General features: G+C 35.6%; 1 protein-coding gene across 3 annotated transcripts in view; it reads left to right on the top strand.

The window, feature by feature from the left end:
• Positions 1 to 20,523, top strand: part of twin (CCR4-NOT transcription complex subunit 6-like twin) — a 501,959-nt gene that overhangs the window by 153,328 nt on the left and 328,108 nt on the right. For 2 of the 3 annotated variants that reach the window (XM_090397005.1, XM_090397007.1), the window contains exon 5: positions 9,982 to 10,050. In XM_090397005.1, coding sequence (XP_090253131.1) covers positions 9,982 to 10,050 — 69 coding nt within the window. Of the gene's footprint in view, positions 1 to 9,981; positions 10,051 to 19,949; positions 20,003 to 20,523 lie in introns of all 3 variants that reach the window. The other variant, XM_090397006.1, reaches the window with a different exon arrangement.

The following is a 20,523-nucleotide window of genomic DNA, read 5'->3' as shown; positions in this document are numbered from 1 at the left end:
TCTATTTTCTTAGCCTGCCCTCTAGTGAAAAAAAAATTAAATAAATAAATAAAATAAAACTACAATAAATTCTGCTAAAGTCCTCATGTACTAGGATTCTTCTGGAATTATACAGTTTATATTGTTATATTACGATTATCTTCTGGATTTGTTCAGTTCAGGTTGCTATTGAATGTTCAGGAGGGAAAAAAAAAACCTTCACCAAGTCTTCTTGTATTGAGATTTTTCTTCGTGGTTGCTATGAATGTTGTAGATGGGTCCTCCACATTTTTGGAATTGTTAGACCATTATTTTTATTCAGATTCTGATCGTGTTTGAGCATTTCACATGCTTCCTTGAATTTCCGCTCAAACCAGGTTTTGGTGCATTGTAAGGACTTGGTACCTTTCAATTCTGTGGTATGTTTGGAGTGCGTGGTCAGAAAGGCTGGTTTTTCCAAAATGGAGGTATTTTATATGACGTTTGTGTTAATCCTTTCTGATTGGAATGGATGTAATAGATTGTTACATGTGCAATCTATTTTGTAAACCCCTGGTTGGGCTAAGTGTGGCAGGGGATCCTTGGAAGAACTGAGTAGGTGTCTTAATTTTGTCGGGGGTTTAAAGGTGGTTTTGATGTTGTACTTGTGTAGTGTTCTGTGTTTTTTCTGAACTGCCTCCAACATATGGTGAGCAATAGCATTCTTGAAATCTTTTTTGTTATTAGTGGTATCTTTATGGAGGATCTTGTGAATAGTTTTTATACTGTATCCATTTTTTATAAAGGTATGTTTGATGGTCTCATATTCATGTTTAAGAGCTTGTTCATTTGAACAAATGGTTTGAGCTCTTTGTTTAAGGGTGCGTATGAACCCTAGTTTTTGTGTCGGGTGGTGATAAGAAGTTTTGTGTAGGTACTGGCCTGTGTGTGTAGGTTTGCGATAAACTGAGAAGGAGAGACAGCCTGAAGGAAGACGTGTGACAAGTGTGTCTAGGAATGGAAGAGAGTTGTTTTTTTCCATTTCAGTGGTGAATTGGATGCATTTGTGTTGTTTGTTCAGGTGGCTAAGGAATGTATCTAGTGCTTGGTGGCGATGGGGCCAAATGGCTAAAATATCGTCGACGTATCTGAGCCAAATTTTGGGCTTTAGGCATGCCGATTCTAGAGCTCGTTGTTCAAAATCTTCCATATAAAACTTCGCTATTGGGGGGGAGAGAGTGGAGAGCCCATGGCGGTACCCTATTTTTGAAGGTAAAAATTGTTTTGCCACACAAAATATCTGCCGGAGCGAGGTACGTGGGCAAAGAGGGCCGTGATGTCGTGTGGAAATATGTTCTGTAAGAGTAGGATAGTATCATTGATTGGGACATTGGTGTAAAGGGAAGTTATGTCAAAGCTGACTAATAGATCTTGGTCGTTGAATGTAATATTTTTAATTTTGTTTATGAATTGTTGTGTATTTTTTATGTAGGAAGGGGAATGACCAACCAATTCCTTGAGTGTGGCCGCTAATTTTTTGGCTAAGTAGTAATTCGGACTGTCAATTCCTTCCACAATTGGACATAATGGTGTGTCTATTTTGTGTACTTTTGGCAGGCCATAAATTCTGGGCACGCGGGCTTACTGCGGTATTAATTTTTTAATTGTTTCTTCCACCCACATGCTAACTGATTTAAGTAGTTCAGTAGTTTTCTTTTTGTTACGTTGCATGGGGTTGTAATTTACCATTTGGTAGATGTTGTGGTCCGATACCAAATGGTTCATTTTTTCAATGTAGGTTGTCCGATTTAAAACAACAGTGGCATTCCCTTTATCGGCTTTTGTGATAATAATGTCACAGTTATTTTTTAGGGATTTGAGGGGCAGTTTATCTGCTTTGTTTAGGTTGCTGCTTAATTTTTTGGTTGAATTTAGTAAACAGGCAGTTTCCATCCGTATTTTGTCAGTTAAATTGGCTGGAAGGGATCTTAAACCTCTCTCGATATGATATATTATATGTAGTTTATTTACTGACCTCGGAGCAATGGCGTAATTTAAACCTTTCTCCAGTAGCAAGAGTTCACCTTGCGTGAGGTTGTAATCCGATTGGTTGATAACTAGACAGTGGTTAGATGGTGGTTGGTTGCTCCTAACTGCGTTGTTGGGTGATTGGCTGCTCCTTCCGTTATGGCATCGTAATTGTCTTGTGCTTTCCTGTAGTTTTAATGCTTGAAACTTTGTTATTAATTGTTTTTTGTTTTTGAGTAATAGGTGCTTGGCCAAGTCGTCTGTGATCCTGTCTAGAATATTCCAGATTTCCTGATTAACGTAACTGGATAGCTGAAATTTCAGTTGTAACACTTTGGCTTGGGTCGATGCTAAGTTCTTTCATGTCTCGTGAATTTGTTCTCTTAACAAAGCTTTTTCTAGCCTGTCATAGATATGGAGCGCTTTAGCTGATGTAAATTTCTTCTTTAGTTTAATGCAGTTAGGTATTAAGTTGCTTCTCTACATCGTTTCAAAAAGGGCAGTCGATTAATTAACATGGAACTACGTATCTTTAGTTTACCGTAGAGGCTGCACTGCTTGTGGGTCACATCTCCATAGATTATGATGACTCTTTCTTTTAAGGTTACACGGTGATCAGCATTCATATTTATGAATTTAGGGACACAAAACACACGTATTGAAAAGATTATTTTACTGATTAATAATAAAATAATAACTTTACATTTCGACCCCTGTATTGAGGTCATCTTCAGAAGGATACATGTGTATAAGAACAAGCTACATGCTGTTGCACTCTATACAAGTAAATTACATCTATTTTGTTAACTAATCTTTTTTCTTAGCCTGCCCTCTAGTGAAAAAAAAAAAAATTAAATAAATAAATAAAATAAAATAAACAAAAATAAAATGAAAACTACAATAAACTCTGCTAAAGTTCTCACGTACGTATTGTTATATTACAATTATCTTCTGGATTTGAACAGTACAGGTTGCTATTGAATGTTCAGGAGGAAAACAAAAAAAGAAAAAAAAAACTTCACCTAGTCTTCTTGTATCGAGATTTTTCTTCGTGGTTGCTATGAAGGTTGTAGAAGGCAAAACAATTTTTACCTTCAAAAAGAAGGTACCACCATGGGCTCACCACTCTCCCTCCCAATAGCGAACTTTTATATGGAAGATTTTGAGCAACGAGCTCTAGAATCGGCATGCCTAAAGCCCAAAATTTGGCTCAGATACGTCGACGATATTTTCGCCATTTGGCCTCACGCCCGCCAAGTACTAGATACATTCCTTAGCCACCTGAACAAACAACACAAACGCATCCAATTCACCATTGAAATGGAAAAAAACAACTCTCTTCCATTCCTAGACACACTTGTCACACGTCTTCCTTCAGGCTGTCTCTCCTTCTCAGTTTACCGCAAACCTAACACACAGGCCAGTACATACACAAAACTTCTTATCACCACCCGACACAAAAACTAGGGTTCATAAGCACCCTTAAACACAGAGCTCAAACCATTTGTTCAAATGAACAAGCTCTTAACCATGAATATGAGACCATCAAACATACCTTTATAAAAAATGGATACAGTATAAAAACCATTCACAAGATCCTCCACAAAGATACCACTAATAACAAAAAAGATTTCAAGAATGCTATTGCTATACCATATGTTAGAGGCATTTCAGAAAAAATAGACAGAACACTACACAAATACAACATCAAAACCACCTTTAAACCCCCGACAAAATTAAGACACCTACTCAGTTCTTCCAAGGATCCGCTGCCACACTTAGCCCACCCAGGGGTTTACAAAATAGATTGCACATGTAACACTCTATTACATCCATTCCAATCAGAAAGGATGAACACAAACATCACATAAAATACCTCCATTTTGGAAAAACCAGCCTTTCTGACCACGCACTCCAAACATACCACAGAATTGACTGGAAAGGTGCCAAGTCCCTACACTGCACCAAAACCTGGTTTGAGCGGAAATTCAAGGAAGCATGTGAAATGCTCAAACATGATCCGAATCTGAATAAAAAATGATGGTCTAACAATTCCAAGAATGTGGAGGACCATCTACAACCTTCATAGCAACCACGAAGAAAAATCTCAATACAAGAATTCTTGGTGAAATTTTTTTTTTTACTCCTGAACATTCAGTAGCAACTTGCACTGTACAAATCCAGAAGATAATCGCAATATAACAATATAAACTGTATAATTCCAGAAGAATCCTAGTATGTGTGGACTTCAGAAGAGTTTATTGTAGTTTTTATTTTATTTTTGTTTATTTTATTTTATTTATTTATTAATTTTTATTTTTTTTTCACTAGAGGGCAGGCTAAGAAAAAAGATAAGTTAACAAAGTAGATGTAATTTACTTGTATAGAGTGCAACAGCATGTAGCTTGTTCTTATACACATGTATCCTTCTGAAGATGACCTCAATACAGGGGTCGAAACGTAAAGTTATTATTTTATTATTAATCAGTAAAATAATCTTTTCAACACGTGTGTTTTGTGTCCCTAAATTTATAAATATGAATTAACCAGAACTGTTTGGTTATTCCATAGAATACCTAGTTAAAGTATGAGATAAAATTCTTATTTCATATTTTAACTAAAATTCTGCAGATTAACTAAACGTTAATGTGCAGAATAACTGAATTATGTACTTTAACAGTAATATATACACCAGAAAATTATGATTTAAAAAAACAACAACTTGTGTTTGGTGCATTTAACAAGAACACTTAACAGTAATTTTATCCAGGGTAGAGGCCTTGAGTCATTCCCAGTTTTAATGCAGTATGAAACTTTTGAGTTACTTATGAGGTAGGATGTTTGTCATCTGTAAATGAAAATTACTAATGTCAGAAATAATCAGAAGAAGAGTAGGAAGTAGTGATATCGCTGTGCAGGCTCAGTTAGTATTGATGATATTACCCTCTCTTTTTCTTTTAACCCACACACAAAAGGTCACAAGATCTCAATACAGGGGTCGAAACGTAAAGTTATTATTTTATTATTAATCAGTAAAATAATCTTTTCAACACGTGTGTTTTGTGTCCCTAAATTTATAAATATGAATTAACCAGAACTGTTTGGTTATTCCATAGAATACCTAGTTAAAGTATGAGATAAAATTCTTATTTCATATTTTAACTAAAATTCTGCAGATTAACTAAACGTTAATGTGCAGAATAACTGAATTATGTACTTGAACAGTAATATATACACCAGAAAATGATGATTTAAAAAAACAACAACTTGTGTTTGGTGCATTTAACAAGAACACTTAACAGTAATTTTATCCAGGGTAGAGGCCTTGAGTCATTCCCAGTTTTAATGCAGTATGAAACTTTTGAGTTACTTATGAGGTAGGATGTTTGTCATCTGTAAATGAAAATTACTAATGTCAGAAATAATCAGAAGAAGAGTAGGAAGTAGTGATATCGCTGTGCAGGCTCAGTTAGTATTGATGATATTACCCTCTCTTTTTCTTTTAACCCACACACAAAAGGTCACAAGATCTAAAGCATATCAGTGCCATATGTGGGCAAGAAGAAAGATCCTCAATTTTGGGACAACTAAAGGTTGTATTTAGGAAAGGCAGAGTGGGGAGAGGTATGCTCTTCCATAGAACAGATGTAGATGGAATGAAAGAGGAGGCAGAGAAGTTGGTTCTGCAAATTTCAATCTGGAATGAATAGGTGTTGCTCTTATGATTTTGGAGGAAAGTGGAGAAATGACAATTTAACAGAGCACTGTCTGTGAAAGTATCTCCAGGTATAAGGCAGATACTGGTCATCTATAGCAGAAGTACTGAAGTGGAGCTCTGTGTGTGTGTGTGTGTGTGTGTGTGTGTGTGTGTGTGTGTGTGTGTGTGTGTGTGTGTGTGTGTGTGTGAGAGAGAGAGAGAGAGAGAGATCATTAATTAACTGGATTATTTTCTTCTGGATATCATCGAACAATCTTACAAGGATTTTGGTGCACCACTTCAAGTATGTGAGCAATATTTGTACAAGGATAGTTATGAGAATCGGCTGAGTGAATGTGGACTGCAGAGTTTGGCAGATAGAAGAAGGAGAGGTGATATGATTGAGACTTTTAAACTGTTGAGAGGTGGTTACAGGGTCGACACTGGGGAGTTCTTTCACTTGGTTGAACAGCAGGAAGGAGTGATGACAAGAGGCCATCCCTGGAAGTTACGAAAGGAAACTGTGAGCAAGAGGGTGAGGAGTGGTTTCTTTGCATGGAGGGTGGTTGAGCCGTGGAATGCATTACCTGATAGAGTGGTGAGGGCGAGAACGGTCAGTGAGTTTAAGGAGTGGTATGATAGACTTTGTGTTTCTTAGGGATGGGAAACCTCCCCTCGATGAGTCTTGACAGACTTTATGCTCTTAGGAAGGACCTCCCACGATGAGTCTTTTGACTCCATGGAGGCTTGAATAATAATAATAATAATAATAATAATATTCCATGATTGTGCAGATTTGAGATTTGTATAGTTAGCAGCTGTAAAAGTGTGAAGTAATGTCTTGAGCAGAAGAGTAATGTCTGGCTGCAGAAGTAGTTTAAATGTGTTTGTGCCAGGAAAATTTGGAAGTGTAGATCACTCCAAGAAGGGAAATATATCAGAGTATTGCTGAAAGTTAGGGAGAAGGATGTGAGCTCTTTCTTGCGAAAAGTTTGACATGACCAAGGTTCGAAAGACGTGACCCAAATCCTACCTAGGATGAGAAGAACCTTTATAAGAACTTTTCACTTGAAGGAGTTAACTGGTCTTCCTCCTAGAAATTCAGGTTTTTTATCCTATAAAACAGACACACTGGCAAAAAGAACATATGCAGTTAACAGTCATAATATACCAGTACCAATTAACAGGCATAATACATCAACACACCAGTTACATATTATGAAAAGCCATAAAAATATACATATTCAAAATTTCTATGTAGCTCCTAGAGGATTTTATAAATAAGGTATGCAGTTGAAGTACCTTAAATATATGTAATTTCTTTTTGTTATCGCTCATCCACATGGCAGTTTTGGAAACAATAGGATTACAATTTTCTTTATTAAAGAAAAAAAGTAACCAGGATAAAAGTCCTTATCTACAAGCATAAGGCAGATACTTGGAACATCTATGGAAGAGGGACTAAGGTGGTTCTATGAGAGAGAGGGATCATTAATTAACTGGATTGTCCTCGTCTGAAGAGCATTGAACAGTCTTACAGAGGATCTTAGTGCACCATTCCAAATATATGAGCAATATTCCATGATTGAGCAGATTTGGGATTTGTATAGAGTTAGCAGTTCTAAAGGTGGAAAGTAATATCTTGAGCATAATGTCTTGGCTTACCTGATTAATAAGAGTCTTGCAACAGCACAAGTTCCCAAAGGAGTGGAAGGTAAAATTGTTCCACTTCAAAAGACGGTGATAAGGCTAAGGAATTATAATCCGATCTGTATATCTGGGGTTGTAGTTAAGGTATTGTAAGGTGGTGCGAGATAGGATACACAAGTAGGTTAATAACAGTGGCATTCTTTGTGTTTGTCAGCATGGATTTATTAAAGGGAGGTAGTGTTTTACCAACTTGCTTATGTACTATAACAAAGTGACAAGAAGCTGCATATACACTGGTATACTTTGATTTTGCAAAGACTTTTGATAGATTTGCACACTACAAGTTAGTCACTAAACTGAAGCAGATTGGATTGGATGATAGACTAGTGAGTTGGATAGGTGAATAGCTATCAGATAGGTATTAGCAAGTTGTATATGGTTGGGGCACTATTGCGAAAGAGGAAAGTCACTAGTGGTGTGCTGCAGGGGTCAGTTTTATGACTATTGTTATTTAATTTGTATATTAATGATATTGGAATAGATTTAATTGGTGACTTACACCTGTTTGCAGATGATGCAAAACTTGGGAGAGTGATGAGGAATCAATGTTGTGGACTTACAGGGGAACTTGAATAGATTGTATGAGTGGGTGACAGTATGGAACTATCAGTTCACTGTTGCAAAGCATAAGATTCTGAAATTTGGTTTGCAACAATGGGATGCAAAGTATATGCTTGGTGGAGAAATTTTGGAGATTTCTTCTTGCTCTGTTAAGACTGTATATCTTGCTTCCAGTTTCTTTGGGTATAGTTGATTTCACTGAAATATGATAGAATTCAAGCTGCTTTGTTTCCTTTCTCCTTTTTTATTTGTCTCCATCACTAGCTAGTGTTCTTGTAACTCACAACCACCATGCATGTCCATTAATAATGTTCAAAGCAAAACTCAGGTGACAACATGGTTGTGATCAACACACCATTTACATATTATGAAAAGCCATAAAAATATATATATTCAAAATTTCTATGTAGCTCCTAGAGGATTTCATTAATAAGGTATACAGTTGAAGTACCGTAAATATGTTTAATTTCTTTTTGTTATCGCTCATCCACCTAGCCGTTTTGGCAACAGTAGGATTACAGATGCAGTAATAGAACAGAGTCATTTTAAAAACGTTGGTAGTTGGAGGATGAGCATAAAGCCTTCAATTTAATATAGAAATAGTAAAAATAAATTAAAGAAATAAAGGATATTAAAAATCTATTTTTATTTCCTTGCCAAATAATTGAATTTGAAGCTTAAGTATCAAAATATCCAAATGACCAAGGGGCTTATGAGAATACAAGCTTCAGCTGTTGAAAGTTTATTTTTCACTTGGTTAGAATATAATAAATTTAGTTTAATCCTTTATCCAAGTGTGAGCAAACAAAGTTTGTGCCTGAAAGTATCTTCAGGACTGGGATAAGGTGGTACAACACCAGGGCGACTCCTTGCAAAGGTGGAGCAAGTTACCAACACTCCTATCTCAGTATCTCCCATAATGCAAAACACATCTCCTTGCGGATATGTCTGATGTTATGCATTAAGGGAAGGGCCACTACTCAGACTAGTTTTGATCTTTATTGAGGTCTCTTCAGTGGGAGCCTGGCCCAAGTGGAGATACCAGCCAGAAGCATTAGCAAGGTCATCTCTTTGGCAACTCCTATAGGTAGAGATGACCTTGCTAATGCTTCTGGCTGGTATCTCCACTTGGGCCTGGCTCCCACTGAAGAGACCTCAATAAAGGTCGAAACTAGTCTGGGTAGTTGCCCTTCCCTTAATGCATAACATTAGACATATCCACAAGGAGATGTGTTTTGCATTATGGGAGATACTGAGATAGGAGTGTTGGTAGCTTGCTCCACCTTTGCAAGGAGTCGTCCTTGTGTTGTACCACCTTACCCCAGTCCTGAAGATACTTTCAGGCGCAAACTTTGTTTGCTCACACTTGGTTAAAGGATTAAACTAAGTTTATTACAAGCTTCAGCAATGGAGTTGCCTTTCTGATAGGATTGTTATAGTTCAAAAAAGAGAGTTCTTGTTCTCATAAGGTTTGTTCCTGGTCTTTGATGACAACCAACAGTTTTAGCTGTGCTGTCAGACTTGTGAAACCTTAATCAAAAGAACCGATAAAAAGTGAATACGAGAGCTAGGCAAAGTTTGTCTTTTAAGTAATGCAATACCTAGGTGATTCCGATTCTAAAGGTTGTGTTCTCACACATGGCACTGATATGCTGTGGCCTTGTTGACCTTTAATGTGTGGGATGTGTGGGTCAGATATATATTTAAAAAAAAAAAAAAAAAAAAAAAAAAAAAAAAAAAAAAACCAGCTCCCTTGTCAGTTTTGAAACTGTTTTAAGTTTCAGATTCACTTATTTTGCTACGAAATAAAAATGATTTTCAATATCCTTTATTTCTATGATTTAGCGGTGTTTTCTCTCAAATGAAAGCTAATTTCAAAACCAGTTTATGAAATGCATACATAAGAAATCTATAGAATGAAGATAGTGATATAGAAAATGAAGAATATAGCTATCATGAGATTTTCTCACTATATTTTATTTTTTTTAGTTACTTTATTTTATTTCAGTTGCTTTATTTTATTTCAGTTACTGCCTCTCATCCTCCTCAAAGACCATGGATACCTTTATCTCACCCAGATCGATCAAGATCAACATGTAAGTATTTTATGAAATATTGTCAATATTATAACAGTCAACTTTCATTATAGCAGATGCCTAATGACCACAGAATTGTTTATTTTAGTGGATAGTTTGTTATAATGAATTTCTTTTAGCATAGCAGCCTTTGATTATGGCTTTTCAGTGGTATGTTATAGTAATGAAGTTACAGATGATTAGAAAGGCTTATTTGTTGGCAGTTCACATTGAATTTTTTAATAATGGTTTTAATTCAAAACATGACACAATAATAAGAAAATAAATAATATATTTATTTAGTTAGTTAATAATATTTTGTTGATTTTATATCGAGCATCTTCAAAGTACAAATATTTTGTCCAGACAACTAAAAATTGTTTACATTCTGATAAAATATTCCCCAAACCTCAAGAAGTATAGTTGTATCAATTTACCAAAACTCTGTGAGACAATTATTTCAAGATCAAATATCAATTAATACTTGTAAACCTCTTTCTCCCCATTGTCACAGTACATAAACCCCAAAATTAAGTTAATACTGGGAACAGTTTTAAAATTGTAACAGACAACATAAAGAACTAAAGCCCTAATCAGCTATCTGTTGTCAGATAAAACATTCCCCAAATCTCAACAGATTTAGTTATATCTCAAGTGTGTGTGTGTGTCTGTGCGTGCGCACACACTTGAGATATATATATATATATATATATATATATATATATTTGTCAAAGTAAAATATAGTATATATAATTATAATAGACTAAAAGAGTTTTTTTCTTTATGTAGCAAGTAATAGGAAAAATAACTATGGAAGAAAGATTTTAATTAATGCTGATGATATACACTAGTTGCCAAAATTGTGGAAACCCTTTGGAAAAAGTGTATTTTTGAGGTTTGATGGCTCATAACACCACTTTTTTTTGGTGTAATACCATAAAATTATATATCAATGGAAAGATAATTTAATCAAGAATGTAATGCAATAACGTTTATGAAGGATTTTTTATTAGAACAGCAGTTATGAAGAAGAAAAGTGAAACACATAGAAAAAATGAGATATACAAAAAATTCTCACGATGTGAGTTAATACTTAGTTGGGTAACCTTTAGCGTTAATTACGGCCTTATCAATGCCTTTCCATGGAGTGAACTAAGTTTTTTAGTTCTGCAGCTGTTATAATGTGAAATCAAGATTGAATTATTACTTCTGTTAATTGGGTTTTATTGGTGGGTTGCTTCTGGCTAACAAGTTTCTTTAGTCGGCTCCATAGATTTTTGATTGGGTTAAGGTCTTGGTTATTCCCAGGCCATTCCAGCAGTGGAATATGATTATCTTGAAACGACTTTTTGCACACAGCAGCAACATGACATGGAGCTGAATCCTGTTGAAATATAAATTCTTCATTATCTTGGAAAATATCACGTGCAGAAGGCTTCAGTTTTGGGCTCAAGTATTTCATTTATGTATTTTTGGGCATTTATATTCCCATTAAACAGGCACATTCTGCCCACACCTGTTGATGTCATACAACCCCAGATCATAACACTAAATGGGTGTTTCACAGCAATCAGGATGCAAATCTTCTCCAATTCTTCTCCTTATGTATTTTATGCCATCACTACCAAACAGGGAGATTGTGGTCTCATCACTCCAGATAACACTATCCCATTGTTCCACTGTCCAGTTAACATGGGTTTTAATTAGCCCAGTTTAATCTTTTCAACCTTTGTTTGAGAGATAAAAATGGCTTTTTTTCGTGGAATTCTAGCATTGAGACCAAATTCCTGCAGTCTGCGCTGAACAGTCCTTGCACTCAACTTCACATTGTATTGTGACATTTCATCTTGTATACACCCAGATGATTTTCTTCTGTCATGTAGGCACAGTCTCTCAATTCTTCTATCATCACTTGCTGTTGTGCACCGTTTCCTGCCTTTACCAGTCTGGTTTTGTTGTGACTGAGTCTCCTTATACCTCTTCAAAAATTTAGAAATGCCACCTTTGGTTAAGTTTCCACCAATTTTTCTTCTAATTTCTTCATAATTGTAGCCTTGTTCACTTAATAGTACTATTTTACATCGCTTTCTGGGTGACCAGTGAACTCTTTGCGCCATTTCTTTAATTTTATGATGTTTTACAAGCTCACTAAATAAAAGAATACAAAAAAAACCTGACCAACTTGATAGCAATCGCATAACACACTGACAAATGTCCTCCTCTCAGCTCCAATACATGACATCAATAGCTGAATCCTACTGTGACCTTATTGGCTCATTGCCAAAACAAGATGACACCTGATTGGCTCTCTAAACACTCATGCCCATTGGCTACATTCAAATGAAGGAAAGCTACTTCATATCAACCTAAGCAAGCTGTGCTTCTTTCTTTTTTTCTGGTTATTTGGCCATAACTTTTCATAGAATACAGATAATTGAACAAACTTTGTTGCATTACATTTTTGTTTTAAATTATCTTTCCATTGTTATATAATTTTATGGTATTACACCAAAAAAAAGTGGTGTTATGAGCCATCAAACTTCAAAAATACACTTTTTCCAAACGGTTTCCACAATTTTGGCCACTAGTGTAAGGTGACAGAGGCAATAGAAATAGTTCAGTTACTGAGTGATGTGACCATTTTCCAAAAATATATCATCCAGGTAAAAATTTTGCGGCTGTTCATGTGACAGAGACTCATGTCAGATTTGAGGTAGATGAAATGGAGGTGTTTAGCATGTTGAAAAATTTCAATGTGAATACAGCAATGGGACTGGATGGCATGTCAACCCTTATATTGTGTGAATGTGTAAGAGAATTGTCATTGTCTCTGATGAAGTGGTTCAATCCGAATCTCAGCTCTGGCAAGGTTACCAAGGAGCAGAAAGAGGGTTAGATAGTTCCATTACATAAAGGTGGCTTCAAGACAGAAATAACAAGCTTCATACCGATTAATATCTTAGGTGTTGTTGTTAAAGTATTGGAAAAGTTAATTAAAGGGAAAATCCAACAGTATGATACTCTATGATGTGCATCATGGCTTTGTAAAGGATAGGTCCTGTCTTAGTAATTTATTCACATTTTATAATAAACTGACAACTGAATTCAATAAAGGAAATAGTTACAACATGATACTACTGGACTTTGCAAAAAGTCCAGCGGCAAAGGCATTTGGAGTACCTCAGGTTTCTGTACTAAGCCCACTGCTCTTTAATTTGTATATCAACAATATGAAGAAAGATTCAAAGGGGGGGTATTCATTTGTGCAAAACTGGGGGACGGCAGTAGTTGATAAAGGGCGATGTAGATATCTGCAGGATAATTTAAATAAATTGGTATTGTGGGTAAAGGTAATAATTGTCAACTTAATGTTGCAAAATGTAAGGTTATGCACTTCAGGCTGCAACGGTTACTATATATCACACTGATGGTGTGATACATTGCAAGAAATTGATGAAGCTAAGGACTTGGGGATTATTGTGGATAGAGAGTTGAAGTTCTGAGGGCATGTTGCAAAAGTTTGTAAAATTGCTCAAAGGATTATTTGGATGTTGAAAAATATGTAAAGATGGAGAAGTATTTATCTCTCTTTATAAGGCTATGATTTAGCAACATCTTGACCACTGTGCATGCATTGGGTTTTTTGGGAATCACGAGGTGCCAGAGAGGATTCAGAAATGAGTGATCAAGCTGGTAACAGGTCTGTTTAATGCTCCCTATGAGGATAGGTTGAAGGTGCATGGGTTACAAAGTTTAGTTGATAAATTAAAGAAGCCAAGAAATTATATTCTTGGTTTCATCCTTTTTCCAAGTGTAAGCCTCTATATACAAAGTTTGCATGTGAAGTAACTTCACGACTGGAGTACTTATATATAGAGGCTGATGACTTCACATTAATTGCCTCGGTATCCTGTAATACAATGCAGATATCCTTAGGGACGTGTAATGCTATGCATTATGGGAAAGGCCACTACCCAGACCAGTTTCGACCTTTATTGAGGTCTCATCAGTGGGAGTCATACCCAGAAGTGATACCAAAGTTGAAGTAATGCAGAACTCATATATCCATATACAAGTAGTCAAAAGGTATCACACTTTATTACTAAAATATTCTGGATTTGAGATGGATATTGAAAGTTTTTTTCACTTCGTTATACAATGTGTGTTGTATTATGGGATATTAAGGCAACTGATGTGAAGTCATCAACCTCTATGTACAAGTAATCCAGTTGTGAAATTACTTCGCTTGCAAACTTCATTTACTTACACTTGGATAAAGGATGAAACCAAGAATATAATTTCTTGACTTCTATAATTTATAGTATAATCAAGTGAAAAAACTTTCAACAATTTAGTTTATAGTCAGAAAAGCAGGGTCATGATAGAAATTTATAAGATATTAAAGGGGTTTTATAAAATTGATTCAAAAGAAATATTTCAGTATATAACAAATAGTCAAAGAACTGAGAGTCATCCATGAAAATAGTGTGAGATTGTGGTTAGTGAGGGTTTGGGGATAGATTTTTTGCATGGAGAATGGTGTTGTGTTCTGAATAAACCAAGTAAAAGACTTACCATTTAATTATTCAGGAACAACTCTCTTTGAAAATAGGCAGAGATTGTGGTGTGTTGGCCATAAACTGGAAATGTATATATATGTATATAACACTAAAATAGGAGTAAGAAATTATATTACAAATGAAAGAGAATTGTAAGACCTAACCTGTTATGTATAAGGGTGTGATAGAGAAATTATTTAATGTATTGAATTAATTTAAGAACCCCACTTTATGTGTCATAAGATAGCAAAATCTGTAAGCCAGAGTCTAAGGGTCACCTTTTGACTGTCCAGTGTTACGTGTGTTGGGGGGGGGGGGGAAGAAATTATGAGAAAGAGAAACTAGAGTGCTTTCTAAGAAAACACGCCAAGCACATGTGCGATGTAGTGGAAGGAGCTGGACGGTGTGACGAAGACCCACGTGACCTCATTGGCAGCATCGCGATATACGAGAAATGCCAGGAAGAGCATGAAAACAAAAAGATCAAGCAACTCCCACTCGAGGCTTTTTTTTGTTCCTATTTCCTGACCTCTCAGATGTTGGACCAGTCTGCCCCTACAGAGAAGTTCCAGGCTGGCCGTGGAAGGTATGAGTCGTTTGCCGCAGCGTACGGAATAGGGCTAGCTATTTCCTTGGACTAGGATAGCTATGCTACATCGTGCAACGGAAGAACCAGGTAGATGCCGTCCGTTCTGGCTAAGCTCTTGAGCCATATCGCCTTTCCCGCTGAGAATTTGGCCGTACGGTTGTTGAAGGTGACCAGACGAGCAGCAAGCTGAGCAGAAGCCTTGATGCCCAGACAAGGCAGAAGAAAGGAACTAGTATCATTTCAGAGATGGTAATGTAGACCCTTGTGTTATATTTTCCAGTTAAGGAATTGTGTGTTTTCCAAAGAACATTTGTGTAGTGGACTTATTATATGGAACTTTAGGAACTGTCTCCAACTTGGCACAGACCCATCTTTGTTTGAGAACTGTCTGCCTAGAAGGGCTCTATTTATTTTGTATGAATTAATTGTGTTGTGTTGTGTTAAGTGTTATAACTGGTGACCACGTGAGTATAGAATGTGTGATAACTTGTGATGAGATAATGTTAAGTTACATATAGAGGTGGTCCAAGCAAATTTGTTCGTGTATTTCGTTAGTAGTAATGAACCAGAGGTCTTACTTAAATTTGATTCAGATTACTTAGTAGTAAGACTTTCATGTATCATTTCTTTAATTAATAAATATATTTCTTAGTACCTGCCTGATCTGGTTTAGTATATGAATTCAAACGCCACTCATAAAAATATTATCGAACTTAACGGGAAGAACCCACGTGTATAATTTAATGAAGTGGACCATGACTGCATGCAAGAATATAGTGAACAGAAGTTAGATGTTTATTGTAGTTTAGTTACTGTGTATCACTCTGAGAGAGCCATCCTGGATAAGAGTCTCATCTATCCTCGGTATTGGCTGGCGCAGTTAAAAAATAAATTTGTCAATGCTTATCAGGTGGACTGTCTCAGAAGATATGTTTAATGGCCGCGTCTCATTCTAGGACAAAGCCCTAATCGTTAAGTATCCTACACGTGATTAAACTTAAGAGCGGCCAAAGATTTTGTTTGTTTAAAAAGGTGAAAGATTTAAGAGAACGAGTTAAGTATAGACTAACCTTAAAAGGACTCCTTACAGATACTGTATAATAATAATAATAATAATAATATATATATGTATATTTAAATGACTCTGTACCGAGAAAGAAGAGTTTAATGTTAAGATACAACTAGATATTGAAGATACTTTCAGGTGCAAACTTTGTTTGCACACACTTGGATAAAGGATTAAACTAAATTTATTATAGTCTGACCAAGTGAAAAATAAACTTTCAGTAACCTTAAAAGGCTAAAAGGGAAAATATAGAAGAAGAAAATATAACAGTGGTGAATGAGTGGAATGGATTGCCAGAATTAGTTGTGAATGCACTGAGAGGAAATGAGTTCAAGGAAGTGTATGATAGGTTTTGTGTGTGTAAAAGTTAGTGTGGGTCTCCCATGATGAGTCTCTGGACTCCTTACAGATACTGTATAATAATAATAATAATAATAATATATATATATATATATAAATTTAAATGACTCTATACTGAGAAAGAAGAGTTTAATTTTAAGATACGACTAGTTTCGTTGAAATTTAACTTTTTCAGGTATTACAGGCAAAGAATTAAATAAAAAATAACAGAGACATGATAAAATACATTAACAGATCTAGTATAAAACACACAAGTACATATAAAAATAGGAATGCGTGCTTGAGTTCCAACTGAAGTTGACTATGTGCATGAGCTGGCACGAGTGCGCCAGTACTGGACAGTTGCAATGTGTGCATCAGAAATATTATAGCTAAGGCTGTAATTAATATGAGATGAATCAAGCGATATTTCTCTAGATTCAATTATTCTTCTTTCAAGTTCATCATAGCACACATGGATATTAGAAGTTTGTGGCCAGTCTATCCATCAACTTGGATGAAGGCCGCCAACACCTCATAGACTGGCCACAAACTTCTAATATCCATGTGTGCTATGATGAACTTGAAAGAAGAATAATTGAATCTAGAGAAATATCTTTGCCTGTGATACTTGAAGGAGTTGAATTTCAACGAAACTAGTCGTATCTTAACATTAAACTCTTCTTTCTCGGTATAGAGTCATTTAAATTTATTTTTATATACATTTTCTACCGAGCAAATAATGTTCAATCTTCTTCTTCTTCTGCAGCTTCTCCCACTTAAGTGGGGTCACTGTTTCTTATGAGTCTCCTCCACACCTTCCTGTCTTGGGCTGTCACCACATCTAAGTTCTTCATCTTCAAGTCCTCTTCTACCAGCTCCCTCCATCTCTTCTTTGGCCGCCCACGCTTCCGCCTTCCTTGCACATCCATCTGCATGACCCTTCTTCCCACATATTCGTCCTCCCTCCTCATCACATGACCAAACCATCTCAACCTTGCCTCCTGTATTTTCGCTCCTAAGTTCGTAACTTTCACTGTTCCCCTGACATAGTCATTTCTCAGATGATCCTTTCTGGTCACACCGCACATCCACCTAAGCATTCTCATCTCTGCTACTTCCATCCTGCTAATGTTATTTTTCCTCAGGGCCACAGTTTCTATAGCATATGTCATAGCTGGCCTCACTACTGTCCTATAAATTTTGCCTTTCAGATTGATCGGCACCCTCTTATCACATAACACTCCAGCCATCTCCCTCCAGTTCCTCCAACCTGCTTGTATCCTGCATCCCACTTCCTTCTCACCTCCTCCATCTTCTTCCACTGTCGAACCTAAGTATCTAAAGTCTCTCACCTTCCTGATGACATTTCCTTCCAGCTCCAGGTCTGACTCCTGGCCACCGCCCACTGCGCAACACATATACGCTGTCTTACTTCTGCTCAGTCTCATACCTCTCTCTTCCAGTACTTTTCTCCATCTTTCCAGTTTAGTTTCCGCTTCTTCTCTTGAATCTACACACAGCAAGATGTCATCTGCATACAACATTGTCCAAGGTGCATCTTCTCTCACCTCCTCTGTTACCACCTCCATCACAATATTAAACAGAAACGGACTTAATGCTGACCCTTGATGCAAGCCAACTGTTACTTGAAAACTTTCTGTCTGTCCCAAACAGGTCCGAACACTTGTCTTCACGAGCAAATAATGTTCAATAATATATATATATATATATATTGTATGCTGACACTTCATAGAACCGAGACTGGCAATGTGCCAAGAATAGTCATGCTGAAGGGAAGAAAGAAATAAAGGATCTACGAATTGGTCACCAACACACCCAAAATCATGTGCTTTATACATAAATTTTCCAACTGTTGTACAAGCAATAATAATTACCATTTTAAGAACTAGAATTTTCATAAAAGAAAAGCTAATTTTCCGACGTATAAATAATAATAAACACTCATCCCACAAAACGCATTGGTTACCCTAATATCAGAATGGATTCTACAGTATATATATTCATTCCACAACAGATGTCAGCGCCAATTAGTAATTTAGTTCTTTGTATTGCCAGTTACAATTTTAAACTTCCTAAAACAAAACAAGTTTTTAATGATACTCAAAGTGTAGTATAATAAAGTTTATTAGGCATATGCATTCATAAGAAAATAATTTTTATTATTGCAAATATTTACAGACTCTAACTGGTCATCATCAGTGCATCGGCATAATTAAAAGGTGAAGTAAAATAAAGAAGGCATGATTAAAACGTGAAGTAAAATAAAGAATGTTAATCATATTTACAGATCTGAGCCACATGCCAGAATGCCTTTACAATTCAAGCCAAAATTAAAGTTTAGTGATGAAATAAAATTAATTGTAATTTTATAAATATAATAGCAATAAAATAAATATAAACTTTATTTAATAAATATTAAATTAAAATTTTAGTTATTAAAATTAATTTTAATTTTAGTTCAATCACTCTTATTTTATTTTGTAACCATCTGCAAGGCATTCCAGCACGTGGCTCAGCTCTGTAAATAGGATTAACATTTTTTGTTCTAGCTTCACCTTTTGATTATGCTGATGATAATTCGACCAGTTAGTTTCTGGTCTAATTATTTGCAGTAATAAAAATTTTCTTGTGAATCTAATAAACTTTCTATAATTAACTAATTGTGTCTGTTTATGTACTGTGACAAACTGTGCTCTGAAGATATTGTGTATAAAACCAGCAAAATATCAGCAACTAAGTAAATAAATATATTATTTATTTTCTTATTATTGTCTTGTGTTGTGAATTAAACAACTCAGTAAAAAAAACATTATTAAAAAACTAAGTAATGGAGTTTGTTATAATTGTATTTGCTATAGTGAGAATTATTAGGGTAGATTATTATAATTATTATGGTTATTACACAGTCACATAACTTACCACATAATATCCACCCCTATCACTATGTTGTCCTTAAATTCATTCACTATCAGTGCACTTACTACCACTTCCTTGGGGCCCCCTTGTAAAAATTAGTCTCTTACTTGATCATGTATCCATCTAATAAGCACTTCTCATTAACTTATGTCTCACTTATATTATTTCTTTATTTCTGTTTCCACGCTCTGTAAATTACATTTAATTAATTTTATCTTGCTAACATCTATAGTCCTGATATTACTTTTATACATCTCTCTTTTTTTTCAAAGTTCCCTCATTCTACTGAAATTCACATAGCCAGATCTTGTACTACTAGTTGAAATATTATTGTTATTATAACTTAACTCTAATCACATTGCATGTCATGCCACACCTCAGTCATTAACAGTCCTTGCACTAATAACTGTTCCTGGTAATATTCCAGTCATACATCCTTCTCCACATCAAGAACTAGTTGATATGGGAAGCCATTATGAGGTGAGTGAGTTAGTCTTCAATTCAAGGTGAGTGAGTTAGTCTTCATACATATGTGACATGGTTTAACCTCCCATAACTCAGATTTTTCATCCTGAAAAAGGGTCAGGCTGACAGGAGAATACTTGCAGTGAATACACATGATGCACTTCCTCATAGTGTTTCATCATAATTACAAATAACCCAACTTACTTATCATGCCTTTATGCAATTTACAGAGATAAACCTTCATTCTCTCCTGCCACTTTTGAAAATATTATCTGGTAGGCTAAGCTCCTTTCACTAACTTCTAAGTCTCAATCATATCATTACTTCTTTTTCTTCTCTCTGTCAGTTTCCACAACTTATATCCCCTTGTTCATCTTCATAGCTTATATTCTAGTCCTGAAATTACCTTTATAACATTTATCTACATCCTGTTTAGGATTTCGATATCACGCTGAAAATTATTAACAAAATCTGTTAATATTTCAGATGCAGTTTGAGCAAAGTTTTATATAGGGGAACTACCTCTTTGTATCTTA

This window comes from Typopeltis vanoorti, chromosome 8 (assembly GCF_054136105.1).
Source record: "Typopeltis vanoorti isolate ZY-2024b chromosome 8, IOZ_Tvanoo_1.0, whole genome shotgun sequence".
NCBI lineage: Eukaryota > Metazoa > Arthropoda > Arachnida > Uropygi > Thelyphonidae > Typopeltis > Typopeltis vanoorti.
The sequence above is the reverse complement of the archived record's forward strand: the minus strand, read 5'-3'. Positions and strand labels throughout refer to the sequence as shown.